The sequence below is a fragment of the Oryzias latipes genome, chromosome 9 (genome assembly GCF_053564925.1).
Source record: "Oryzias latipes strain Hd-rR chromosome 9, Olatipes_Hd-rR_3.1".
Classification (NCBI taxonomy): domain Eukaryota; kingdom Metazoa; phylum Chordata; class Actinopteri; order Beloniformes; family Adrianichthyidae; genus Oryzias; species Oryzias latipes.
In genome coordinates this window covers 22637103-22663370 of record NC_136245.1, presented here as the reverse complement: position 1 = coordinate 22663370, position 26268 = coordinate 22637103, and the positions used below count along the sequence as shown (strand labels likewise).

Here is a 26268-nt window from a genome sequence, read left to right as displayed (position 1 = left end):
TCTTTTTCTCCTCTTTTTGCGACTGGTGCATTTCCTTTTTGTTTTAGTTTTTTTTCCTCTTAAGATCCCCACCTTTTTAAGTGTGACAGATACCCCCTCACACAGACTGTTTTCAGCACCCACTGGGAGGGGGGAGGTAACCCTCGTTTCTTCTCTCTTTCTGTGTCTGTCTGTTTTCGTCACCCTGGTTTATATTCTCTTCTTTCTCTGTCTCTCTTTCTACCCTTGTTTTTCCTCTCTGTCCTTTCCCACTTTTCCCATCCTTTTGTTTGCCTTCCTTTGCCCCCCCCCTGCATGCCTGCACGGGTACCAGACTTCCATTGCTCTTCTGCCTCTGCGTTTGCATGGGAGCACAGTAATGATGGGCAGCAGTTACACTAGCTTGTTGGAGATGATGCTTTGAAAAAACTGCATTAATGCTGCTTGACCAACAGACTTGTGTCTTTGCATGGCATGAAAACTGAGAGTAATTCTGCTGCCCGCCCATTTTCCCTCATCCCTCATAAGGGGGAAAACAAAAAAAAGAGGCTACCAACCTTTTTTTTTCTGACTTGTGTCCGCTCTGTTCATGTATGAGTGTTATGGTTGTTTCACGTGTCGCTGGTTCTATTTAAACTCTGTTCACTTTATTTTGAAGTAGTGATACAATGTGTCTGCCACTTTGTTCCACCTCTTAAATGTGAACTGCTAAATCAGTCTGTGTGGGTGTGTCAGTGTTTGTGTCTTCTTGTGTATTTTTATTTATCGTTTCTAAGGTTTTTTTGGAATTTCATATACATCTGTATCTGCTTGTGGGAACTGATGACACTAGTGTTTTTTATCTTTAACTTTATCCTTATATTTGTATGTGAATTTCTTGGCTTTATGTTTCTGGGCTCTCTATGTCAAAAGGGGTCTGGCAAACAAACATGTCATTCTTCATTCTTAACCTTTCTTCAGTTTTATTCTTTTGTTCTAAAATCTGTCCATCATTCATAGGAATAAATTATTTTCTTATTTTGATGTCTGTGAAAACCAAAAGGCGTCTTAGGCTAGTAGCATAAGTCATGAGCAAACACAAAAACAGATAACTCGAAGGTCATATGCAAGAGAAATGCAGTGGTCTAAGACAGAAAAATTATACATTTAACATGGTACAAAAAATGGTTCACGTTAAGGTTTGTTTCAGAATCGTTATTACACTTAACAAAATGTTCTTTTGTCAACTTTGTAGTAATGTCATTTACATTTTTTAAAGTTGTGAACTTTATTTTCTCTTATCAACTTGCCTCCTAGTATTAAATCATTGTTAGATATAGATGTAAGATTTATTTATAAAACATATTCAAATGTACTTAAAGCTTAATGAATCTGGATGTTTTGAGTTTATTAATGTTTATATACACGCACTTTTTTACACTTATGCATCTTGCGCTTCATCTTACCTAATATTCATAACATATCCCAAGCATATTCATCCCTTTTCAGACAATTTGCTCCAATAATATACTAGCTAATAATAAAGTGCTAATAAAGTTAATATACTTTGATCTAAATCACAATTACATAATATCTCTGAAGTTCACTTGTCATTAAAACTGTCATTTACTATGTCTTGATATGTTAAAGACCCACTTTGATGAAAATCGTGTTTTTATTACATATTCTTGTGGTATTTTTCTTATGATGAAGGACATCTTTTAACTAAAAATGCATAGCTGAGTATTTCTTTATTCAAATCATTGTGAATCAGGGCTGAGCAAATAAAGTCATCATCATAATAAAAAGACCAGAAGATGAATTGATGAGAAGAGGATCAAAGTGGGACTTTAAATCAGCAAGAAGACTGCAGCTACAAAATGAAAGGCACAATTTTAAAACAGAAAGTCCTACAGTTAAAATTACATTTCAGCTGAGGTTTGAGGCCTAATTTGTCCAAGTTTGTAAACCTTCAACAGTGAAGGATTGGAGGGCTCATATTACTAGTTACTTCCCTCCCCCCCAGCTGCCCACGCATGAAAGTGCATGTGAATCCCTCCTGCTATGTTGTTGACCCTTCTTAAATATAGAAACCGACCAAAGTTGTCACAGAAACTGTTTTTGAAGTATATGGGCACAGATCAAAATTTTTGAAATTAAAAATTTACATTTGGAGTTTAGATATACATCAAAGACAAGGGAATGTACAAATCAGGCAAGAAATTATTAAAAGAGAAAAGACGGATAATTTTCAGGAGGGAAAGTAGAAGTTTGCACACTGGCTACACTGAAACATGTGATTAAAGCAACTCTAATAGTGACAGTTGGGGGGTCTTCTTTCTGTTTGTTTCTGGAGAACAGCTGATCCAGTGGGGCACCTAGTAGTTTCTATGTAAAACTTTCAAGTGCTTTTATACTTTTGAAAGCAAATTTTTTTTCATAAATCACAGCACAGCTGTTGTATTTTTTGTACTGTTACACAGTTGAAAAGGGTGAAAGTAAAAGTAGAACAAGTAATCTTTCAACCATTTGGTGTCTTAAATATCTTCTTCCCTCTCAGCAGAGTCTACAGCTAGTTTTGAATCAAGTTACAGTTTGCACTGTAGTCTTGTCACTATGCAGTGTACAGATAGTCTTGTATATACTGCATGTACTGTACGCCCTTGAACACATCTCCAATTTCATCCTCTGCCTGGTACACTGGTGGTGTTCATTGTCACTTTAGCCACCATTTGGGTCATTTTTGCACAAAATAACTTATTTTAGATGGATGTTTAGGAGAATAGATTTTGAAGGGTATTTTTATAACACTTTTTATCCAGAGTGAACGAATATTACAAATCATTTTGTATTGCATTTCGTTTTGAGCATACATCAGGTCTACTGTAAAGGTTAGATGGCATGTAGGAGTGACCTGAGTCCAAATCTAACGGTAAAGTCACTGTTTTACTAACATGGATAATTTGATCTTTAAATAATCTCTCAAAGTTTTGTTTGAATCAGCAACAATGTGGCTTTCACAGGAATGAATTTGCCTACTTTAATTGAACTGTGTTGCATAAATGTTAACAGCATTGTGGTTGATTGTATGCATCAGTGGTAATGTATTCTTGAAGAAGCAGGGATTTGTGTGTAGTATGTGTGCAGCTGAGTGTGAAGACAAACTGAGATTGCCTGCATGCATGTAATGCAGCCTGACAATAATTACTTGCTCGTTTCTGAGAGGGTTTGAATGCATGTGTGTATGAGTGTGCGTGCTAGTTTTACACTGAGGACGCGTGGACGGGTGTCCCTCTCTGTTCCCCTGCAGGTTGCAGTCAGCACAGCAGCAGCGGCCACTGCTGGACTTGAACCTTGGACCGATGGTCTGTCTGACTGTGTCTGCTGCTGCTGAGGCTGCTGTCCTATCATCAACACTGGCTGATTGAGCTTGACAACCCCTCCTCCAAAAGCTAGTCTTGCTCTGTGATAGTTGCACTTTTAATCCAAATCCCACTGTCTTGCTGCTCCATCATGGTAACCCCTCCCACCCCTCTACCATTTGTCCCTTCAGCCTCCTCTTCTCCTCCCCTTGATGCCCAGCTCCGGGGCAGGGCACTTACCCCCTCCCAGGTTCCTGATGCTGTGGGGGTGAGGTGGGGAGCGAGGTGGGGGGGCAGGTGTCAGTGTCCATCTCTTTGTCTTGCTCCAGGTTATGGGCTTGGACAGGAAGAGCTTCTCTCGCCGGCCTCCATGCAGTACAGCCTACCCTCTCCACTGGAGGCTGAGCCTTACTGGCAGGAGGTTTCCAGTCTGGACTGTGCACCCATTGCCACCACAGAAGAAGACACTCTGATGGAGATGTCAGATGTGCAGGTGTGGCCCTCGGGCAACAGCCCATCCTTGGTCCCTGTGGAGGACTCCTCCCTGGAATGCAGCAATGCTGACGACTCGGAAGGTCTGTTGGGGTTGCCCCGTGGAAGTCTGGGTCGGCCGGCCAGTCAGGCCAGCGCAGCCAGTGGAGGGGGTGGGATTCTGAGTGGTTCCATTGAGCTGCCAGAAGACGACTCAGAGATGGGTGTTGACTCTCTGAGCACCACAACGCCAGCCTCGCTGGGGGGCACCATCGCTGGAATAAATCTTAATGGGCTGAACAATGGTCAGGGGTCTGAGGCGAGCTCAGAGTTATCGGCCGTCACAAATACGACTGGTGGTGAAGGAGCTGGAGGAGGAGGAGGGCGAGAAGGCGGAGCGGGTTCAGAGGAAGGACTTTCTCTCGTTGCAGGACAACAAAGAGTGTATGCTCGATTAAGTGAGTCACCTGGTCTGAGCTGTGTTGCAGATCGGAATGGAGACAGGTTAGTTTGACCTCTGCATGCCTCCTGGGTTTTGCAATAAGTTCAGCACTAATGCTAAGAGGATGCTAAGAGGTGACCAGCAAGTTTTTCTAAACATGTTTTCACTTTTCTAATTAACAAAGTGTGATCTTGACAAAAACTCCATCTTCTTTCAGGTCAGATAATGTTGGAAATGGGGGAGGAAGTGGCACTTTCCTTTCCTACCTTCAGGAGCAAACAGGCCCAGGGTGGATTCCTGCTACTGACCCAACTCAAGCTTGGGTTGGCATTCAGTCCAAGTCCAGGCATGTTATGGACACCATGATTTCATCAGTCCATAACTCTGTGGATGGAGACCCATCCCATGTGTCCCAAGAGGCCTTGCTTCAGCCTGTAAGAGACATGGGACACTCTGAGATCTTAAGAGGACAATTCAGAGGTACCCAGCCTTTCGAGAAGGGTTTGGGATTTCCTCACAGGGTGCCAGAGCTGAGAGCCTGGGATGATGTGCGTCTAAAGGGCCAGGTAAGCATACAACCATGTTGTTCCATCCATTCCCCCCTTCCTCTATGATTCATAAATTTTTTGGAATCCAACACATGCCTGTCCATATATCCCTGTTTAAGTTAGCTGCTCATACTTGGAAGAGATCATTGAATTTACTGCAGCAGCACCCCAGATTAAGCTGCAATGCCTTCAAACTGTAAAACGAAGTATACTTTTTTGTTACTAATGTAGAATTAAATGATAAACGAGATATCAGAACTTTGACTGTGTTTTAAAATGACCGGTAAATGACAATTTTGTTGGGTTTTTCTAACACCGCCCCCTATAAAACAAAAGTGATGTCATAAAGACTCAAATTTAAAATGAACATGCTCTTATGCACACAAACACACACACACACACCATCAGTGGCCCAAACATGGGCACAGAGTGTGCAGCCAAATATAGAAGGTATTCTCACTCTGCTGCTCATGTTACATCATTTCCATCGAGGGTCACTCCCACTCGTTCAGTTTTTTTGTTAGAACACGATTAGATCACACCTAACAGGAAAAAAAAGTAAAACTTTGGTGACAAACTGCTTTTAGGACCATTCTGGGTTTGTTATAGCCCTTTACCTTACAGTAATTCAACTGTGCCCTTTGATCAGATGTTGGACTGTTGAGGCTAAATGACAAAAGTACATTTAAAAACAGATTTATTAATGGAAAATTACATGCTTTTTGATAATTAGAGTAACATGTATGCCAGGTGAGATACCAGTTACTTGCCAAAGTGTCAAAGAGGAGAGAAGCTAGGGGTATTTAAAGCCTGCAGATCACGTGGTCAGAGGGGGAGAGGGGTGTAAAAAAGGAGTCCCAGTGCTGCTTTTGGTTGGGTCTGACATCTTTGACTTTGACTGGGTGCCTCCGACAGAGGGAAGGAGAAGGAATAGAGACCTAGACGGAAGGGCTTACTGCCCCGGCAAATGGAGGACAGAATGATCTGAAAGACTAAAGCGGCGTTAAACAGCAGAGGGTTGGAGCTGTTCCTTTTTTATCTCGGCTAAAAGAAGGGCTGCACATTGTAGCACAACAGGCTGAGCGGCTAAAACTACAGCTGTGTTTTGCGACGTGCAGACTGTTGATCTCCCGGAGACCAAATTGTGGTAATGTGGGCCTTAGTGACAGAGCTCCTCTTCAGCTTTGTGCTGCTGGCCTTCCTGGTAATTAGCTGTCAGAATGTTCTTCACATAGCCAGTGGCTCAGTGAGGTCTGTGCTTAGCTACATACACACCCAGCTGGACCACGAGCTTGGTGAGGTTGAAGGCGTAGTCGATGAAGAGGAGAACATAACCACCAGGGTGGTCCGCCGCAGAGTCATTCTGAAGGTACAAGCAGGAAAAATGGTGAACTGGGATTAGGAGGGAATTGTTTGTAGAAGTATTTACAATTATTTTTAATATCTAAAGGTGAGGAGTTTGTGGTTTTATGGCTAAATGTAATAGGCGAAGCAAATGCAAACAGGGGCAGTGTTAAAGAAATGTACTGATTTGTTGAATGACTACAAAATCAGAATCAAATTCACATAATTTAAAAATTAATTCTTTGGTTTTTATTTCACTCTATTTCTTACTTCTTCCAGTCAAACTCTTTTGCCGTTTTGTTTAGGTCCACCCAAGCTCAGTCTCTTATTGTTTTAGCTGGCTCATGCTCTGCTGCGTGAATTTGCACCTTATAAATAGCAAAGTAGAATCTCCAGTATAGATCATCTGGGGCTATAACTGTATCATCAGGAATTTTATGACCAGTAATTATTGCAAAGTAACATTAGTGAGGAATATGAATACCAAATGCTCCTGCAAAAACCCTCTAATAACTCAACCATCTGTCATTCCTCTGAGTGCCTTTGCGCAATCATGAAACTAGGAGCCATTTAAAATACAAAAATTGAAAGCAATCCTCTCTGTATCAAGTCAAGTGTACCAGAACACGGTGTACAAAACAGATTTTTTTTAAAGTATTCACTCATCTTTAAATCCAATGCCGGTGAGAGGTTTAGAATAAGAAGAGACTGTTGTGGCTAACTTTGAAAGATGTAATACAAGTTTTCTCCTGAGGAAAATTCCTTTCAAGAAATATGTTTATGACCTTTTTTACAGTTAGAACAGGAAGTGAATGTTAAGAAGAGCCCCAGCGGAGGCTGAAAAGAAAAGAATGGATGAGAAAGCTGTCAGAAGAAGTTAAAGAAGGAGAAAAAGAAAAACTGAAGTGACAGAACTTCAAGCAAGAAAATGAATTAAAACCTAAAGTGGAGATTCTAGAAGTAAGACGATTTTACACAGAGTGACTGATTAAGTAATTGAAAAGCAGCTGAAGTATTAATTAAGAGAAATCAGATGTGAGGAGACAGGAAGTAAAGTCAATAGAAAACACATGGGCTGTGATTAAACAGGAGGTAAAACACCGCTACACCACAGCAGGAAATTTACACAACTTTTTGCAGAAAAAAAAAGGTTGACATTTGAAACAAAAGCAACTCAGAGAGTTCCAAAAAGGGTCCATTTGAGAAAACTTATGTAGAATCTTTTGTTGCTCAGCCAATGAAACTCCACAGAAACTGCTGACTCTGACTAAATTGCACTGCAAAGTAGGCCTGAGACTAGAATATAAATAACCTCTATGTAATCTTTAGTTTTGTTCATGATTGCAGTGCCATCTCAGTTAAAACAAAATACAGTTTATGAAAACTCCAGTGCTGGTTTGGTTGTTTTTTAACGGTGAAGAGTCTGTAATCTGTAAAGGTATCATTAAGGAAAACCATCATGGTTTCAAAAATATGCTTTCAGTCCAAAAACGTGCTTCATGGGTCATGAGAATTGGGTCTTCATGGAATCACCTGCTTTCATAAAGGTTGGAAAAAAAACATTTTAATAAAGTTTTATTTGTTTGTGTAAAAACAAAGAAGTGTCATAAGTGGGAAAAAAGTGTACCTGATGAGGGAAGAACTTAAAAGGTTAAAACTCGGTCATGGAAATTGACAATTCTGTTGAAAGCAAAGGTTTGTGTGGTGAAAATGCTGATGTGACATGTTCAGTCAGTAAAATTACATGGCAAACAGTTCTCAGATTAGCTGGATTGCTTTGTCAAAGATAAATAGAAAAATGATTTAATGTGAGTTTGGAAAAAACGTGTTTCCTAAAAAGCATCAGAAATATTGAGGTCTATTTATTCATTTATCCAACAGTTTCAGAAGGAGAAAGTCATTATTTTACCCTGCATTTAAATGGCGAGTGCACTTTGTGGTTTCATCGAAAGAAAAAAAAATTGCAGAGTTTTAAAAATGCTTTATTATCTGCAGGGTGATGAGGTTGAAGATCTGCCTGGGGAACAAGTGAGCGAGGAACAGTTCACAGATGAGCATGGAAACATTGTCACAAAGAAGGTTAGCCTTTTTTGCCAAATTTATTTTAATGGCCTTTTTTTTTGCCTCTCATCCTCCCTCCACCATGGAATCATCATTGACTCAATTATCATTTGACCAGAGTCCTTCATTTCATTACCCAGCAAAGTTGTTGTCATCAAACATATTTAATTTCTTCACTCATCACGCACTTCCATCTTTTCTTTTCTTTTCCCCCCTCTTGTGTATGGGATAGATTGTACGGAAGGTTGTGCGCAGAGGGAAGGGATCAGGTGAGGAGGGGGTTCAGGAGCTCAGCATGGACGGTTCTCTGCAGGACGACCTGGAGGCCGATGCTGAGCAGTACATGAGCTACGCCATCTTGGGTCGGGGAAGCGGCAAGGTGGGCTTCTGACCTGCAGGCAGCCGTGTGTGACCTCTGGAGCTGGCAGTGTTGTGCAGGGAATTTCTAGAGCTGAATCGGATGTAGTTACATGAGATAGGCTTCTATTCTGTTTTCCCATTTCCCCTAAAAAAATCTGAACTAAAGTAAATGTTTTAGAGAGCATGACAATATATTTTTAAAAGGACAGGTTAAAACTGCATGACCTTTGTTTGTCAACTCTACATCCTAACGTGAAAAGAGACGTTTATCTGCTTAAACACTTGATCGCTGGCTTTCCGCCCCATAGGTAACCCCCGTTTGTTATTGTTTTATCTTTTGCATGCAAAAAGAACAGCTCTTTCCTTGGTGTTGTCATTGCTTTAAGAGGCTCTCACTCCATTAGCTCTTTCTTTTAATCATTTGTTTCTCACAGAATGTTTGTTTTTGGTACAATAATGAATGAATGAAAAAGCTGTTGCTGCTTACCAGTTATCCCTTTTTCATGCACTGAATGTCTTGTTTACTTCATTAAAGCCTGGAGTCCTTCAACCATGATAGTGTGCCTTATCACTTGATCACTGTTAAACCAGGGCTGGCTCTAAAGATTAGAGATTTTGAGAAGTGAAGTATTCTGTTATTGCCAGTCTGAATTGTTTAGAGGTTGAAACCAAACATGCATAATTTTACATTATTTTGAACCTCAAATGCATTTTCTCATCTGTATTTGACCACCATCTATTTTTGTCTGTGCTTGAATGTTTATCCACTTATTTTTTTTCTTTTTTTTACTGATTCATCTCTCACATTTATGTTACATATGCCATGTTTTCCCCCCATCTGTGAATCTGTATGCCTTTTTTTGTGGCACCGTCCCTTTCTCCTTCCCCTTCTTGCTAATATTACCCCACTTCTTGCTTCTGTCCTCATCACTTTCCTCAACCTTTCTCTTGTGTCGACTCCCCTTTTTCTTCCTCATGGTGTAGTCCGATTCTGTGGATGTGAAGAAAGGTGCTCAGATAGTGAAATGTGCCAGTCTGCGGAGAGTTAAGCAGTGAATTCTGCGTCCCCACAGGTACGGGACCGACCCACAGGACCTCATCTGACCTGTGGGAAAAAACATTTAATTCAGACTCTCTGGATTAAATGCATTTGAATGTAAATTTAATTCAACACTAATGATCTCTAACATGGTTCTGGCACAGCAAATGAGCAAAAAGACAAAAGTTTTACTAAAATATAGTAAAGTGTGTTTAAAGTAGTGTGTCTCAAAGTTATCTAATGCAATTTGATTAAACTATGTCATTATTTTTCAAATAATCTGATGTATTAGAAGCTATAGCTGCTTCTGCAAAATGCTTTACTATGTTTCCATCAAAGCACGGAGTTATATTTGTGAGAAAAAAATGCTCTAACGGACACATCATTGCCATGAAAGCCTATTTTGTAGGAAAAATCTATATGCAAATAATGAAAAAAAAATCTCCCTTAAGTGTCCAATTATGCCCTCAGAGATGGGGCACAAATATAATTCCAAAGGTCTAGTGCATTAATATTAAAATGAATTGTAGTGGTCCATTGCTCTGCTTTATGCTTGTTGTGACAAGCTGCAAAAAGGTTGGCACAATGTGTGCTCAGCAAAACCAAGACTGAACTTTTGGAAAAAAAGAATAAAAAGGTCACAAGGACATACTGTATATCATAATGCCAGCTGAGCTCTCAGAGTGTGTTTGTGTTTGTGTAACTGTCACTTACCTTTGTAACAAAAATATGACGACAATCATTCACAAACTGCTATTTCAAGAACATCTGAACCACTTTTGCCAACCAGTTTTGCTTAAAAGCTTTTGGCTGTTTTTTTGTAATATCTGATTATGGTAAAGAACTGAAGAGTCTGATATTGCTTAGGATCTTCTTAAACAAATTATTGTAAAATGGCGTTTTGGCATTTTAAAGTTTGCTACTAAATAAACTACAGTATTGTCAAAAAGTTGGTTTATTTCATTAATTCTATTTAAGAAGTGAAACTTATATTTCACAAAGGCTGATATATTTAAATGATTAAATGTGATCAGTGTGGATCTGTGGGCTTTGCAATAATGAGAAAATAGTAAAAACTTGAAAGTTGTCTAGTAGACTACAAACTCCAGCCTGCACAAGGTAAGGTTCAAATAGTCACAGATGAATCCAGGATTTGGGCATTAACTGTCGCAATCCTTTAGTCAAGCCACCATTAAACCAGGGGTGAACACACAAAAAGAACCAGACTCTAAATTTTTCCACCATTCTTTCTTTAGATGAAAATTCATTTCATAAAACCTTTTGGAAATCCAGATTCTGTTATTTAAAAGAGAAGAGACAAAGAATCTAAGCTGGTTGAATCGCCGGTGTTGGTTTGTTGCGTTTGATCAAGTTAAAATCATCAAAGCCGCGTAACAAGATGCTCCTTAACCTCCCTCTGCTGATCACCTTGAAGATGATGCTTAGTTTTGCTGCAGCTTGACTTAATATCCATCTCAACTGGATTTTATGTCTGTGTATGAAACTATCATTTTGCATAACAACTTTTCATTCGTTTTGTATGCAATTTTAATTGGAAAACAATGTTTTGTTAATGACAATAAGCTTCAATTTTTTAAAAGATTTATTCCATTTTCAAGCTCTGATTTTGCCAGACTACCGGGTACTTCACAGTCTGTACGACACTAAATGGACAAAATGGCAGAGACTAACAGGGAACATCATGTTTAGTTTGGGAAGAAGAAAGCCCAAAGATGTGATTTATTCATGGAAATATTGTTTTCGATTATGAGTTTCACTTTTTGAATTACTAAAATACATCAACTTTCTTGTGAGTTGTTGACATGAACCTCTAAATCAGCTAAACAAACAAGCTCTTTTAACCTGTTTAACCCTAAAAACAACCTGACAGGCAGTAATAACCCTGAGAACGATGTCCACAAAAATATCTATTTTCCTTTTTTCTGCAGAGTTCTTCGCAGGATTCCCTCCCTTCATCAAAACCATCGTACACGGACACATGACAAGCAGCCGGTGACCGGAGAAAGATCACCCATCAAAAAGCAAAAAACCAGAAATGAAGACCCCAACACTATTACAACCCCAGAGGCTATTCCAACTATGAGCACGCATCAGAGGAAAAGGATACAGATCAGCCTATCGTTTTTAATGACCTTCTTTTTTTTTAAAGAAACTTTGGGGAAAAAACATCTACTAGGGTATAAGCATGATTTCATACAAAAACAGAACACAAACAAAAAAAACAAAAAAACTAGCAATGAAAATTTCCTTCCTGTAATCTGTATCAGCATGAGTGACTGCTGCCGCATGGCCTGTCTTCAACTACAATTACCGGGGGTGAATGGGGCGGGGATGGGACAGGCATGGAATGTAGGTCAATAACCGACCCATTTTCTAAACTAACAGGGAAAAGCTCAAAAGTCAGCGTGACTTTAAGAAAAAACTAAAAAAGGAAATGAAAACTGAAAAACACGTTATCTCTAGGTAGCAGGTTGTCCCTCTCCTCCACACCACAGGGATCAAACTTGTCTCAGTGCTCTCTAAATCCAGTGAAGCTACACTTATCCCCCCAAAATATCAGTGTTGTACATAATATTGTATGCACTAAAATGCTTTATGTGACTGTGTGTTACCTGTGTTGTTTTTGTTATTAGATCCTTGTGTGACGTCTCAGATGCTGCTGCTTGAGATACATTGGAAATTCCTTCATTTTTCCTGTTGGGTTCTTTTCCTCGGAACCTCTATAATATTCTATATATCCAGATCTTTGTGGTTAACGGAACATGAGAACGTTGTGTTGCTCTGCTTGTTTTGAATGTTGGATTTACACGGGTCCAGTCTTTTAGTGGATTTCATCCATTGTTTTATACATGCAGACGGCAGGAGGGGTAATCACTTATTACTGCCTCCTTCTGATAGGGTTTTCTAGTTACTGCGACGCCCTGAGCTAGTCTTCCCTTTCTTAATCTAAACTGCTCCATGTCGTTTCTTTGTGAGGTTTGTGTTCAAAATTCTGTACAACATCGCCACCTTCCATTCTCCTGTCCTGTCATGGTCGGTCTCCAGGAGCAGATGTAGCAGTCCTGTCTTCCTCCAACTTACGCTGGGATCTCCACCTTCATATCCCAGCTGTGTGTCTTGACTTCATCGTGCAGCATTTGACACCACTTATGCAGCCTCTCTGCGCCAGAAGATGTCACTTGATGAGGTAGCTGAAACACTGGTAATGATGTAGCACTGGTTTGACCAGGCACAATGTGAAATTGGATATAAGGGAGCTTTTTGTCGAGGGAGAAGCTTGTGTCTGGCTAAAATGGTTGTCTCTTCGGATTGTAGCAAAGACGGTCACCGATCACTGTGATGAGAAACTGTATTACTGACCCCTAACTGTGAGCCTGACCTGTCTCTCATGTCCCTTTTTACTTTGCCGTCTTCATCATTGCCTTCTGTCTTGACTGTGTTTCAGAAGTAGCAATAACATCTTACATAAGGAAAGTAATGCTTGTGTCTTGAGTGGGTGTGTATGGCAAACAAGGGCAGATAGGAGTTTACGGTCGTTCAGTGCTGGAGTTTGGAGCTCCTCATTCTATACAGTAATGATGTCAGTGCATTAGCATTAGCATAAAATGTACGCTGGTCAAACATGAGCTCAACCCATCTCATCTGCAGCAATCACACCTTTTTTTTTCAATTTTTGAAAATTAGTTTTAAATGTTCATGCACCTTAAAAGATATTCTGTTGTGGTGAGTCTGAGAGTGACTATAATTTCTAAAACCACATATTTATTTCTTGATGGAGGGGACAATCTCCATGTGATAATGTCAGATATCAACACTTCAAAGGACTATTTGTGGAAATCTAAATCACTTATTTATTATAAGTTTAATTACTATACCATCGTATTGACAATTATCGACACAAATTTATTTAAACATAATATATATTTGAGTCACAGAAATGTTGCAATAAACCTACACTAATGGGTGTTCCGTCTGACTCTAAAGCCAGAGATGATGAATGTAGTCTTGGTGAATTGTTATGAAGTGGTCATCTGTTTTAGCTCTGTATTTTAGTCGAGTATATTAAATTATAATTTTTATCATCATTTTAGGCACAAAGGGGTATGTTTTTAAGAAAAAAATGCTCCAAAATTTTTTTGAATATACATGGACGCTCTACCAGCTTTATTTTAGTCTTTTTTTTTTTTTATAACCACAGAGGTATGATATTTCAAGTTAAATCACATAGGATGATTTTCTCTTTACAGCAGAATTTCCTTTTCAGCTTTATTTTTTTTTCAAATAAGGTATGAAATGAATGCTAATCCAAAATAAATATATAGATATGCCTAAATATTTTAGTAAAGAACTGAGCTATTTATTTGATACAACTTCACAAGAATTCTTTTTTATGGGACTTTTTTCAATCTTTATTTATGTTTGCTTTTTCTTTTTCCATTTCAGCAATGCAGGAAGCTGACAGTAAAGCTGCTTGATCTAGTAAATGGTAATAAACACTACTGTTGTAAAAGGACAGAAAACAATAATATTGGGGGGAAAAAAGAGATGTAATGGAAAAATTAGCGCATCATCTATATCCATTTTGTGAGGTTAATTTTATCGCCACTTTAACTCGCTCTCAATCATTTCTGTTCATAAAGGTTTTTATTTAATATAGACTAAAATGTCATGCTTATGTTCCAGTCTATAAGCTTGTGTTTTGGGTGATTTCTAAAGCAGTGGAACCTATAAACCCACTCTTGATGTCAGGGTTAAAGCTAAAGGTAGGTTTTGTGGCTACACAAAGGCAAGCGCGACAAGCGTCTTCCTCAAAGCAGCCTTCCCGCAATTTTCGTCTGCCCTCATACCAAATGTGAGACTGAGACTTCCAAAATGGCGACTGTTTGAATGTGCAAAGAAAGGAATCCAATGAACGCAAGCAAAGGGAGTCGTGGTCGTGAAAGAGGAAAAACTCGACAGTCCTGCACTTGAGGGCTAAGGCGATACCATGCACCAAATTCATGCAAAAATATAAACTTGCAAAAACTAGAGAATACGTGTATATTCCTTTAGAATGGTTTGGAGACATTATTGCAGTAATATTACTCTATACTAAGGAATGCAACTGCACACATGCACAGAAGATGTTTTTAAAAATGAAAAGAGTATATATATATATATATATATATATATATATATATATATATATATATATATATATATATATATATATATATATATATATAAAATGAAATATATAAACATATATATTTATTTAGAATGCTATGCACCCTTACTTGTCAAATGGGATTCTAGTTATGTTATGGATGTACTTTTAGCATCATACAGCTGTAGCTACCAAGAGACTGTTGAGTTCTGGGTAATGCCTGCAACACTGGGACAAATAGGGGTATTGTGGGTATTTTAACTAGTTTTGCTTCCTTTTTTTATTTTCATGGAGAGTCAAAGATGGATTTAAAATGTACTTGTAAAATCCTTTTAATCCAATCAAAATACAAGGACATCTATTGACAATTTACTCTGTACACCAGCTCAACATTTACAAAATTAATAAAGAAATGAAATGTCTTTGTGTATGGTGAGTTTGCTTTTGTTTAAGGTACTCCATGACACATCAATTAAGCAATGATCTTAACATGTATGCAATGAGCTTTGTATGTTTCCACAACTGAAAATCACAAACAATTCTATCTTATCAGACTAAATAACTAACCAATTTAAACATTTTTTCCCAAAAATAATCTGCAAAACACATTCAGGTGCATAAGATTTTTAGAGGTGCACAAAACAAAATCTTCTAGGTTTCAAACTATTGGAAATGCCAAGGTATCTCCTTTTTTGTTAAGTGCAAGCACTAAAATATCATGTTTAAACTAAACTACTAACAGATTTTACGCTGCTAATCAGCCTAAATATTTATTCTAGTCTATATTTATTCTGGATTGCTGAACTCTGTATGTTGTAGGGCCATGAGGGAGAAGCACCCAGCTTGATTCACAACTTGTTTATAGAAACCAAGATGAACCTCGTACAAGTTCACAAAAATGACTAGAGTCCTAACTAATCCACACTAAATGTGCGCAATTTGCTGTAAAAGTGAATATGTTTTTTTTGTTTTTATAGATCCCTTTGGATTGAAACTACAAAATCAATTCTACATTTGATTATTTTTTTAACGCTGGTGCAGTAGCGCCAGTCACCAGTAGAGGGCGTAGACGTTTTCTGGATAGCATTTTTCCCTGCAGTCATCTGTCTGTCTACCTTGCCTGTCTGTTGTTTTGTATGCATGTGGAAGTGGAGGAGCGTGTGTCCTGAGGTTCTTTTAACAAAGATTATCGACACCTCCTGTTTGTGAGAGCGCGTGTGGTGATAATTTGCACTTATGAAAAAGAGGTATTTATTTTTATTTATCAAAGGCAGCCGTTCTTTTGAGCCAAATAACTATCTGGCTTTGCCCTGGGACGCCCAGAATTTCTTTTCGTGGCATATTATTTAGTTAGATAGTTTTAGTACAAGAGTCCTAAGAAAAGATGTCCACCGAATGCCAGAAAACAACTGCTAAGGCCATTCCGTCCACAAAGAGAGTAACCATCAACAACGCTGATCACATGCCCCACGACTACTCCACTACCCCCGGAGGGACCCTGTTCAGCACCACACCGGGTGGTATGTATAGAAATTTCAAGTCTTTTTCCAACACAAAACACGCATGTGCGAAGATTTACTCAGATTCACGCCACATGGGACCCACATCCTTTTAGATCATCGCTACTGTACAGCCAGCTGATAGCTTGCAGTTAAGCTAGCTGCTAATGCTAGCTAGCGGGTGTTTATTTTAAGCTAGTTTAAAGTAACTCAGTCGTATGCATTTTAAAAATTTGACATATTGTTACATATCTTTATTCTGCTCAAATTGTCTGCTTGTGTTTGAAGTGTTTATCTTGGGTTTCTTGCTTTCTTTTAGCTCTGGCTGTACTTGTTGCTAAAGCTGGACAGAATAGCATGTGGGCGGAGCTTAAGATGTGAAGGGATTTACGGGTCAGGGGTGGGCCTCGGCCTTAGAGGGGCAGGATTTATAAAAACACGAGCTGGAAGGGGTGGGCTTAAACATCAGACTCCGCCCTTCCAAACCTTGTACTGTTACACGTAAATGTAATAATATTTTCCACAGTTCATTGAAGGTGTAACTTTTATACAAAACCAACATGATATTCCACCAGCAACAAGCCTCTCAAAACTATTTATCTGTCATTCTTTACATATATTTATTTTTTATAATCCCACTGGCTGTTTATTATTGTCTCTGTATTGTACACTGTGTACTACATTGGTACACAGATGACCTGATCCCAATGGCGATATGATGTACACATTACATCTGAACCATTAGAGTCGGATCCTGAAATACTTAAATTAAATGTGTCCAAACCAAGATTCCAGATTTTAATGTTGATCTTAAAAGTCATATTTTAACACTTCAAAGCATTTATGTATGTACTTAAAATAATTGCTTTATTTGTTCAAAACGACGGAAGTAAATGGGTCATGTTGTGTTTTCTTTCTCGTTTGGTAAAACTACAGGGTTCACACTGTGTGGCAGCACATTGCATGCTATTTCTAAAGAACAGGGGAGCATGTGCATCAGGTTAATAATTGCTGGAAATAAGCGGTAGCTCCGTTTTTGTGTTGCTTGAGAAAGGTGTCCACCTGAGTGGGGTGGTTGAAGTAAATGGAAGTAAAATTATTTGAAATGTTATTTTTAATCATTTGCATTGATATACACACTAGTTTAATGATTTTTACTGCCTTTTTATGTGGAATTCCTTAGAGATGTGAGCCAAAAAAAAGCATTTTTCTGATAAATCAGTCTTGATCGTCTAACCTGAATACACCTGAAATTATGTTAGCTTTTTTAAACTGCTGGGTGCACTTTTGATCTAGCTTAATGATTATCAGTTGTCTTTTGTGTTCTATGTTTCACTTAACTTATTCATTCCAAAGCCATTTTTCTGGAAAAGCGGACAATTGAAAAAATGTTCTGACGCACAAAGCGTTTCTGCACAAACAGGTACTCGGATCATCTACGACCGGAAGTTCTTGCTGGAGTGTCGGAGCTCTCCTTTGGCAAAGACTCCTCCACGAGGCCTTCCCAGCATTCCAGGGGTGACCAGTCCTCCAACCAAAGAGTTCAACAAGAAGACCCTTAATGGAGAAGTAGTGAACATAGACACGCCTGCGGCTGACAGTAGCAGTGCAGGTATGTTCACAAATCATAGTCTGACCAAAGTATTTAAAAGAGTCAAATTTGGCATTTTGCTCCAGCATAGTGTTGTGTATAACATTTAATGAATCCATCCACAATAGGTAGAACATGGAGTTATTTTAGGCCAAATGCATGTAGTGGTGCAATTTCCAGTGTAATAAAGTTTCTTGTCTGCTTGTAAAAGAAAAAAAAACTTAGTCTTGCAATATAGCATACATAATTAGATGTATTCTAGTTGGGGTTTTTCTACTAAATGTAGAATTTGGTAGCTAAATGCTTAAAGAAGAATAAGCAAGTTGATGCACCTTAATCTTGAAGCAAGATTGTTTATTTTGACTGAAAACATTGTCTGTCAACGTCCTTGTTGCCTCCTGAATTTTAGAAAGTTAAAGTATAATTTTTGTGTGCTTTTTCTAGGTGACGATGCGCAGTTTGAAATGGATATATAGGTGGATCCAATGCTGTGAATGGAGTATCTGGAACGTCTCCTCTTATCCCATCATCATTTCTTTGGAGGAAAAGTGATCTCTTTTAGAATCTGGGTTAAAAATGTCTGTCTTTGATACTCATATTAATGCCTGAAGATCACAAGCCTTTTTTTTTATTCTATTCAAGGTCTAAAACCTATTTGCTGATGATAAAGTGTGCCTTCATGTAGTGGCATCAAACGGAACACAGACACCAACAATGCCTCATCAGTCAGCAGCAAGAAAGTTTAGACATAAAGAGCTCATTTTCATCAGATCAGGAGTGTTCCAGAAGTTGTTTTTTTCACTTAATGCCACCTGTCTTCAAATACTGCCTTTACATGTTCAAACTGTGGAATTTGTAAGTCATGTTCCAACGTGGAAATCCTCCACCTGAAGTGTTGCACAAGAATTGAAAGTTGAATTTTTGATTACATTTTGAAGTTTCACATGGTTTGTAAGGGGGTTAAAAAAATAAACCAAACACCATGAAATGAAGAGGCTTTTTGTCTTAATGGTTTCAATTTTGATCCTAATTTATTTGAATAATTTCTGCATTTTCTGCAAACTTCTATTGGACAGTTTTGTTAAAGTGATAAAAACACCTGAAACCTGATAAACGAAGAGTTAAGATGTATGTCAGAGAGAGAAATCTTTGGCTGCTGCTGGTTCTGGTTAAGGTAACGCTCGTGTCCGAGTCTTTTCAGAGGAACGCCTGGAGGAGCTCACTGACAGCTGATAACCTCAGGGGACTCCACAAAGAAGGGTCAATATACAACAGTACATTTCTGAGAGAAACTCCCCAACTCCACCCAACATAAAAGCCTGAAGTCTTGATGATGCATCCATAAGCCTTTTTATTAAAAACCATTAAGAGAAGATGAACAAACAGCCTTCATCCGAGCTGAGCGGTGTGTTGAGGTGGTTTCTCTCTAAGCTGCGAACGTTCAGCTGTGATTTTAGTGGAGATAATGAGTAAAAACAAGACTAGAAGCTTGGATTCATAACATAAAATGAGTCACAAGTTTGAATTTGTGAACTGTAGTTTTGCTGAAGAAAGATGTTTAAAAACCTGAGTGAAATAGATTTTTATTTTTCAATGTTACAGTTAAAATGAACTAAGTGCTTCCTCGTCCGTGCAACACTCACACCTTAGGCTTAATCCATAAAAAAACTGCAAATAATATATATAAAAATGCATCATCCAGTAACTAAAATAGACATTTAAAATTCATTTGTTTCTAAATAAAAGTGCATTTGTTGTTTAAAAAAATGCATAGCCGTTCAATGTGTTAACATTTTCAAAACCAGGAAAAATAAATACAAAAAAACACACAGAATTGCACAATTGAAGCCGTCTCATATGAGGTCCAAGTTTGATGTTTTAACCTGAACCTCTTCTATTAGACGGCTTAAATAGTGAAATCATTAAAAAGTGACGACGACCAGGATCAAGGTCCCACTGTCACAGATAGGTTGCACACTTTCTGAGTAGCAGCTTCTGCGTCCCTCCATTCCTCCACATTGTCGTGTTTGTTTGCGTCACCTCTGCTTCCTGACACTCCACACCCCCTTTTCCCAAGATAAACAAGAACTACTGCTTTTTTCTTTCTCTGTGGTTTTTGTTGTCCCACTCGGCAGGGCTGTCGATCCCAATAAACAAAAGAAACCAGGCCAGGGAGGACCAGTTAATGACCGCTGATGTATTTACTGCAGTGCACTCAAGATGTGGATTGGTGAGGTGAGAAAGGTAAATACAGAGAGTTTTTATTAGGTCAGGCTAGTGGGGGTCCAGATCCTGCAAACAGAGTGAGCCTCTGATGAAGCTATTTGTTCATCTAAATAGATTTGTGAATGAAACGTAATATGTCGTTTTTAATGTACTAATCTAACGGCTCCTAAAAGGATTATGGATTAGTTATGATTCTGGAACTTTTAAGTTAAAAAATAAATTTATTTCAGCTCAACACAAACTTAAACATGTAAATATTTCACAGCTTTAAGAAATTTATTTAAAAAAACATATATTTCATATTATATGAACAAAAATATACATGCTTCTGTATAAATAGACCTTAAAACATTTACATAATGACATCAACAATGAAACGCTATATTTCACATCTTTGAAAGGTTTGATTTATGTTTTAGGAGGAAACTGGAAGCAGGGACTTCTGAAGTTTTACATTTTAAAATGTAATAACGCTAGAGCCTGTTTGGCAGAAATCTCAGGGTCCTTCAGTGGCAGCCACATTCCTCGACGATCATGTCCTCGTGATGCCGCAGGGTCAAATCATCGTTCTCGTAGTACAGCATTGAGAGAGGGCTCAGATGGGTTGGCACACAGGAGGGGCAAGACGCTCTCGTAGGGTGGTGGTGTCGCAGGAGGCTCTGAAAATCAAACATTGATATTTAAGAACCGGAAACTTCAGAAAAGAGCTGTTCTTATAAAAGGATGTCTTTGTACCTGCATGTATGCATGGTTGGTGGGGCTAAAGGACTCATCCAGGGGAACGGGGCACTCTCCCTCACAGCGATAGGCATTGTAGCGCTTTGGATGCACAATCCATTCATCCCAGCCGATGTGCTCAAAGTCCACCCACATGTCCACCCTTCGACACATCGGCCGCTGAACAGGTTCTGCTGCCGGAGCTGCTGGAGCTACCGTTGCTGCAACTCCATCAGGAACTCGCATCCTCTGCACTCGGTTTCTCTTGTGGCGGCGGTTCTGACGGACACTGTCCATTTTCACATACTTTGAATTCTCCACCGTTTGAATGAGACTATACGTAACATGGCCTTCCTGGGGCATCTTGTGCTGGAAAAAGATGATCATCATGACACGGTTTGATGTTGGATGCTGTATTTTTCTTTGCCTCTTTCCCATATTACGTGAAGGGGCCCAATTGCTCAGGCTCTCTTCGTTTTCAGCACCACTCCCCAGGTCAACGTCAGGCTCTCCTGAGGCTTCTTGGCTCACCATTCCATCTCTGTGCTGTAGCCAGTAAGTCAAAAGAGCAGTCACATTAAATACTTTCCATGAAGACTTTGTGCTGCTTGGTGTTGTGCCAAAACTCCCCAGGAAAACCTCTTTCTCCTGGCATGGCATGCTGTCACAGCTCAGCTTTCCGGAGTGATAAAAGTCCAAAGTCGCGTGCTTGCAGGCAGAGAAGGCAGGAAGTCTGATCTGAACTTCTGCCAGTAGGACGAGCTCATCGTTGGAAATGGATGACATGTCAAATGTGACCTTCCATCTGTTGTCCTCATGATAGAAGCCTATAGAGCAAGAAGTAAAAGACAAAGAAGTAAAAATCTGAGGCTGCATGAATGCATGAACACCAAGATGAGAGTGAGAGGCTGAACAGGACAGGATGCATATTGGACCCCCCTGTGCAGTCTGAGGGCTAATATACAAGTGCCCCCACATAAAACAGAGTGTGCCTTCAAAGTGGAATAAGCATCCTGACACTTAATGGGTTGTAAAAAGGGAGGATCTGCAAACAGATAACAAAAACCTCCAGAGGGATAAGAGAACTTGTAAAATCAATAGTTAACAGAGCTGCAAGTATTCAGTGTAAAAAGCACAAGTGGCTACTCACCTTTGGCCGTCAGGCTCAGAACAGAGTCGAAGCTGTGCACTGACGAGTCGTCACTTTGTGTTGTAATGGTGTTGACAGCAAGAGAAGAGATGTGGTCAGCAGCCTTGAAGGAGTGGTACAGCTGCAGCATGTACTGAGGGTATGTGCTGCGGTCACTGGTTGATGTATTCCCGGGTGCTAAACTGCTCTGGAGGTGGCTTTGATGTCTACGAACCCGGGATGACAGAACTGCACTGAATGAGCAGAGTATGCAGAAAAGCATCAATACCCTGGTCTCCATGTTCGGGGCAAATTCTCTAAGCCTTCCTTCCTCCTGCAGCTTTCCGGCTGAAATGATGCTGTGGACACAGGGTGCTCCACTCAGACCTTTTATAGTGGACAGCTGCCCTTTGATGACCCCTGACCATGCCAGGCATGTTAATGGCCCCTGTGATCATCAAAGCATCCAAGGGCCAAAACAAAAAAACTTTAACCCAAGGTCATTGTCCCACCATGTTTAAACTGCGACTTTTTTAATACATTATGTTGCTAAAACCATTAACTTAGTGCACTTACACTTATATAACATCCCAATCCAGAAATTGAATATCAACCTTCATCTGAAACTCTTCTTGGAAGTTTCTCAAAAAAATTAGGACTTTATCCCTTGTGCTATCTTACATGACCCCACCCTTACATTGATGTGTTCTCCCTCCCATGACAAAGGTGGATAAAGGTGGAAAGATGTCATGTAATCCATGGACACCAGTGAAGATCCCAAATCATTGAAGAAAAAAAGTTCAGAGCACTGTCTAGTGGGTCTAGATGACCCAACTCCCAATGTTAAATTGCCTAGGATGGCACAAGGGTTATTTAAGAAAATATGTAACTATTCTTCCAGAAGCACATTGGTGGGGTTAGACTTAGGTGTTCTTTCAGATGCAGGCTAGTCAAGTTCTTTCCCACTACATACTTGTCTACATATGCTAAAGTTTAGAGGATGAAATTGTTCAGAATCTCCTGGTATGTTGGAGGATTCACACAATGGATCTGAGCGATGAAGCTCAGCTCCTGAAAAACACTGTGCTCCTCCTCTTCCACCAAACTTCACCCTTGACTCAATGCAGTCTGACAAGTACTGCAGTGCTTGCAACTGCAATCTCAAGCATGTCCATCAAACTGCCAGGAGAAGAGCGATGGAGGAGAACATACACAACTTTTCTAAAGTCTAGAGGTGGCATGTTTCACACGTTGCAGTTCTCTAGTGATGTATGACTTGGATGCAGCTGTTCAGCCAGAGCCCTTTCACACTCTGTAGGCTGAAGGCTACACAGAAAGTTAGTGACATCTGTGCACTCTGGAAATCAGCATCTGCTGAGTCACTCCCAATCACTCCCACTTTTTGACAGTTGCCTGAGAAATATTGCATAGTGTGAACATTTTAAGCAAACATGTTACACAATTGGCATTTCATCACACCTATAATTCAGATCATCAGAGAGGTCCTGTTCTCTTTTGAAATGTTTGTACAAAAAAACAGCATGCTGTTGTTAAAAAAATGCCCGAGATTCATTTTCATTGGATGAGTGAATGTCCAGGGCAAGACAGTGCAGTAACCCTTGTGCTATCCTAGGCACTTTAACATTGGGAGTTGGGTCATCTAGATCCACTAGACAGTGCGCTGAACCGTTTTTCTTCAATGATTTGTGATCTTCGCTGGTTTCCATGGATTACATGAAATCTTTCTACCTTTATCATGGTAGGGATAACATGTCAATGTAAGGGTGGGGTCATCTAAGATAGCACAAGGTTAGTTAAAAAGGTTTAGATACATAAACTCAAGCAAACATGTAAAAGAAAAATGAAAATGAATGCTACAATCAGACTACTTCATCCAGATTGTTACACAAATATTTATTTAGTGAATATACAAGGATTATTTAGACCCATATTTGTTGATGTCTGACATTCAGAAAATATAAAAAAACATACATTTCAAAAACTACAGCTTTAAGAAAACTTTACTTACAGCTGTTCATAGTATAAATGTAGCTTATTATCAATGTTAAGTGGAAAAAAAAAACTTCTAAATGAATCACAGCTACAAAATGGGCAGTAGTGGTAATAAGTTACCATAAGTGAAGCAAATATATATAAATACAAAAAACAACCATAAAAAATGTAGAAAATCTCAATTTTTACATAAATTGGTCATCCAGAGAAAACAGCAAGACATGAAAACACGGTTATTTTTGTATTTATTCAGTTGTTCAACTGAATACATTTGAAAGTCAGTTTGGATTTGAAGTCTGTAAGATTCTCGCAGTTAAAGGGTGCAGTAGGTCATCACCTTATAAAGCATTGAAGAAGTTCTTCACCTAGAAGTAAAGAAGCCTCAATATTAGTATCACAGCCATTTAGAGACAAGAACATGAACCAAATATCAAGTCACAAAGTCTGTGTTTTGTATTAGAGCAGGGCCCCCATGTGGTTTATTCTGGAAACAGCATGTCCACATGCAGTGACGCCACACAAGCATACCATACCTGTGAAATAAACTGCTTCCTAACTTCTGGATCAGTCAAGAACTCTGCACTGCCGTCAAGTTGAAGGACAGGAACGTTTTTTAATTTTTCAAAGTGTATCCTGAGAATACAGAAAGCTGGGCTTAATGGATAATGCTTTAAACATATTTCTGAGTTTGCAATCAGAACTTTCTCAATATTGATCTTCTCACTCGGCGCTTTTCTCTACAAGCCACTTCTCATGCTGAATGTGCAGCTTCTCCAGGTAGTCCAGCTCCACTTCCTTCTCCTCTGATCTTCCCCGGAACTTCAAACGCTCCATACATTTCTGAGAGGGGCACAAAAATGTGAGCAAATCCACAGCATGATTCTAAATTAAGAGACATTTCACTTATATTCACACCTCAGGAGAGGCCCTTAGGTAAATGATGCCCTCCAGCTCCACCTGGTGTCCAAATCGCTCCACCAGAAGAGAGTGCCAGTCCTGATAGACAGCCCACTCAGTATCGTTGATGCAACCCAGCTCAAACATGTTTAAAGCAAAGATGTATCTGTAAGAAATGACTAAATCTGTCAATGAAATGGAAGACTTTCAAAATCCCCGTTTTGTTGGGACTCATTCACCTGTCACTGTAAATGGAGCGCTCATACACCTGGACAGGTGTCCCCTCTGAGTTGAGCAGGTGAGCAGGAGGAGGCTGCAGCTGCGTCCTAAACCGACTCATGCAGGAAAATGTCTGAAAGGTGTATGACCAGCGCTGAGGTTCCTTGTACATCATCTGCAGCAGGTTGCTAACTGTTGTCTGTGGACTCCCATGTGTTTCCTATTAAGAGCAAAAGCAGAGACGTGAAAATAGAATTAGGACCTCACCGTAACTATTTCTGTACTTTTTTTTAGCTTATTATTAAACACAAGAGGAGGCTCACCTTTGAAGACCCACTTTTAATATTTTGCCACTTGCTAACTGGTTCTGCCACAACTTCCCAGTCTGAACAAGCAGTCTGGAGAAGTTTGGCAAAGGTTGACTTTCCAACAGCTATTATATAAAAACACAAAATAAATAAAAAAGATTAGTAACAAACAGGCAATAACGAGTTTGTGATACACTGATCTTCTTACCTATGTTGCCTTCAATAGAAACTCTCTTGACTCGAAATTCTGACTTCGGACTTGAGGATGACAAGAACCGAGGATGAGAGTCAGAACTACCTGTGACATTAAGCGTTGGCATCATTGTATTTGTCCTCTGAGCCGGAGGAGCGACTGAGTTTCCGCCGCTCATGGAGCTCAAAGGCTCGTTTCTCTGTTTGAATTCAGATGTTCTAACCAGGAGCAACCCTGGTCGAGTTCCGGAGAGAAGGCTGACTAGAATGGGTCGGCACAGTGCAGACATCACGGTACATTTAAAGCTATAACAACCGTACTATTGCATTACTACTTATTGACACATGCTTGAACGGACACCGTGGTCGTAGCGTTAGCAACAACAACTACTTCCGGGTCAAGTCCTGCTACATCGTGTAAAAATAACATTTAACAAATCCAATTAATTTTATTTAAAGTAAATGAACGATTTTTGTAAGAACACATCTTTATTAGACTATATAATAACTTTTTAAAAGAACTTAAATGTAAAGTTAAGACCCTTAGACACAGTGGAAGATACATTTATACCCGGAAGTACGTAATCAGATTTCCATTTAGCGTTTTTTTCACCCTATATATTTTTTCTTTTTAGATCTATTATCTAAATTAAAAACTATCTTAAGTACTGAATGAATCAACTTGCAACTCTCATTTAACTCCATATTAACACACACACACACAC

General features: G+C 39.3%; 4 protein-coding genes across 37 annotated transcripts in view; 2 read left to right on the top strand and 2 right to left on the bottom strand.

Moving 5' to 3' along the window:
* Positions 1-12207, top strand: part of ank1a (ankyrin 1, erythrocytic a) — a 76792-nt gene extending 64585 nt beyond the window's left edge. For 19 of the 34 annotated variants that reach the window (XM_078952985.1, XM_020705902.3, XM_020705914.3 and 16 more), the window contains 6 exons: positions 3650-4295; positions 4451-4799; positions 8121-8204; positions 8419-8565; positions 9531-9619; positions 11535-12207. In XM_078952985.1, coding sequence (XP_078809111.1) covers positions 3650-4295; positions 4451-4799; positions 8121-8204; positions 8419-8565; positions 9531-9602 — 1298 coding nt within the window. In that variant the 3' untranslated portion in view covers positions 9603-9619; positions 11535-12207. Of the gene's footprint in view, positions 1-313; positions 519-3649; positions 4296-4450; positions 4800-5630; positions 6151-8120; positions 8205-8418; positions 8566-9530; positions 9620-11534 lie in introns of those variants that run through there. The other 15 variants (XM_078952988.1, XM_078952987.1, XM_078952981.1 and 12 more) reach the window with 8 other exon arrangements.
* Positions 12208-15804: 3597 nt separating this feature from the next.
* On the top strand, positions 15805-18834 carry LOC101162296 (eukaryotic translation initiation factor 4E-binding protein 1). The gene is made up of 3 exons (XM_004072366.3): positions 15805-16272; positions 17675-17863; positions 18287-18834. Exons 1-3 carry the CDS (start codon positions 16137-16139, stop codon positions 18316-18318), a joined length of 357 nt encoding a protein of 118 aa, XP_004072414.1. The 5' UTR covers positions 15805-16136; the 3' UTR covers positions 18319-18834.
* Positions 18835-20445: 1611 nt separating this feature from the next.
* On the bottom strand, positions 20446-22302 carry spaw (southpaw). Its single transcript, XM_004072367.5, has 3 exons — positions 21936-22302; positions 20804-21612; positions 20446-20727 (listed from the first exon to the last, which is right to left on the bottom strand). The coding sequence occupies exons 1-3, from the start codon at positions 22213-22215 to the stop codon at positions 20575-20577; spliced, it is 1242 nt and encodes a 413-aa protein (XP_004072415.1). The 5' UTR covers positions 22216-22302; the 3' UTR covers positions 20446-20574.
* Positions 22303-23807: 1505 nt separating this feature from the next.
* Positions 23808-25943, bottom strand: LOC101162762 (deoxycytidine kinase 2). The gene is made up of 7 exons (XM_004072368.5): positions 25560-25943; positions 25367-25476; positions 25064-25263; positions 24843-24990; positions 24652-24767; positions 24461-24560; positions 23808-24292 (listed from the first exon to the last, which is right to left on the bottom strand). The coding sequence occupies exons 1-7, from the start codon at positions 25831-25833 to the stop codon at positions 24266-24268; spliced, it is 975 nt and encodes a 324-aa protein (XP_004072416.1). The 5' UTR covers positions 25834-25943; the 3' UTR covers positions 23808-24265.
* Positions 25944-26268: the final 325 nt, after the last annotated feature.

Excerpts from the sequence above, each read along its gene's own strand:
- LOC101162296 (XM_004072366.3), top strand. The coding sequence starts at position 16,137 with ATGTCCACCGAATGCCAGAAAACAACTGCTAAGGCCATTCCGTCCACA. Across the intron at positions 16,273-17,674 it reads GTTCAGCACCACACCGGGTG|GTACTCGGATCATCTACGAC; the intron begins GTATGTATAGAA and ends CTGCACAAACAG. Across the intron at positions 17,864-18,286 it reads GGCTGACAGTAGCAGTGCAG|GTGACGATGCGCAGTTTGAA; the intron begins GTATGTTCACAA and ends TGCTTTTTCTAG.
- spaw (XM_004072367.5), bottom strand. The coding sequence starts at position 22,215 with ATGGAGACCAGGGTATTGATGCTTTTCTGCATACTCTGCTCATTCAGT. Across the intron at positions 21,613-21,935 it reads TCTGAGCCTGACGGCCAAAG|GCTTCTATCATGAGGACAAC; the intron begins GTGAGTAGCCAC and ends CTTGCTCTATAG. Across the intron at positions 20,728-20,803 it reads CCAACCATGCATACATGCAG|AGCCTCCTGCGACACCACCA; the intron begins GTACAAAGACAT and ends TTTGATTTTCAG.
- LOC101162762 (XM_004072368.5), bottom strand. The coding sequence starts at position 25,833 with ATGTCTGCACTGTGCCGACCCATTCTAGTCAGCCTTCTCTCCGGAACT. Across the intron at positions 25,477-25,559 it reads TTCTATTGAAGGCAACATAG|CTGTTGGAAAGTCAACCTTT; the intron begins GTAAGAAGATCA and ends TTTATATAATAG. Across the intron at positions 24,991-25,063 it reads CGCTCCATTTACAGTGACAG|ATACATCTTTGCTTTAAACA; the intron begins GTGAATGAGTCC and ends CATTTCTTACAG.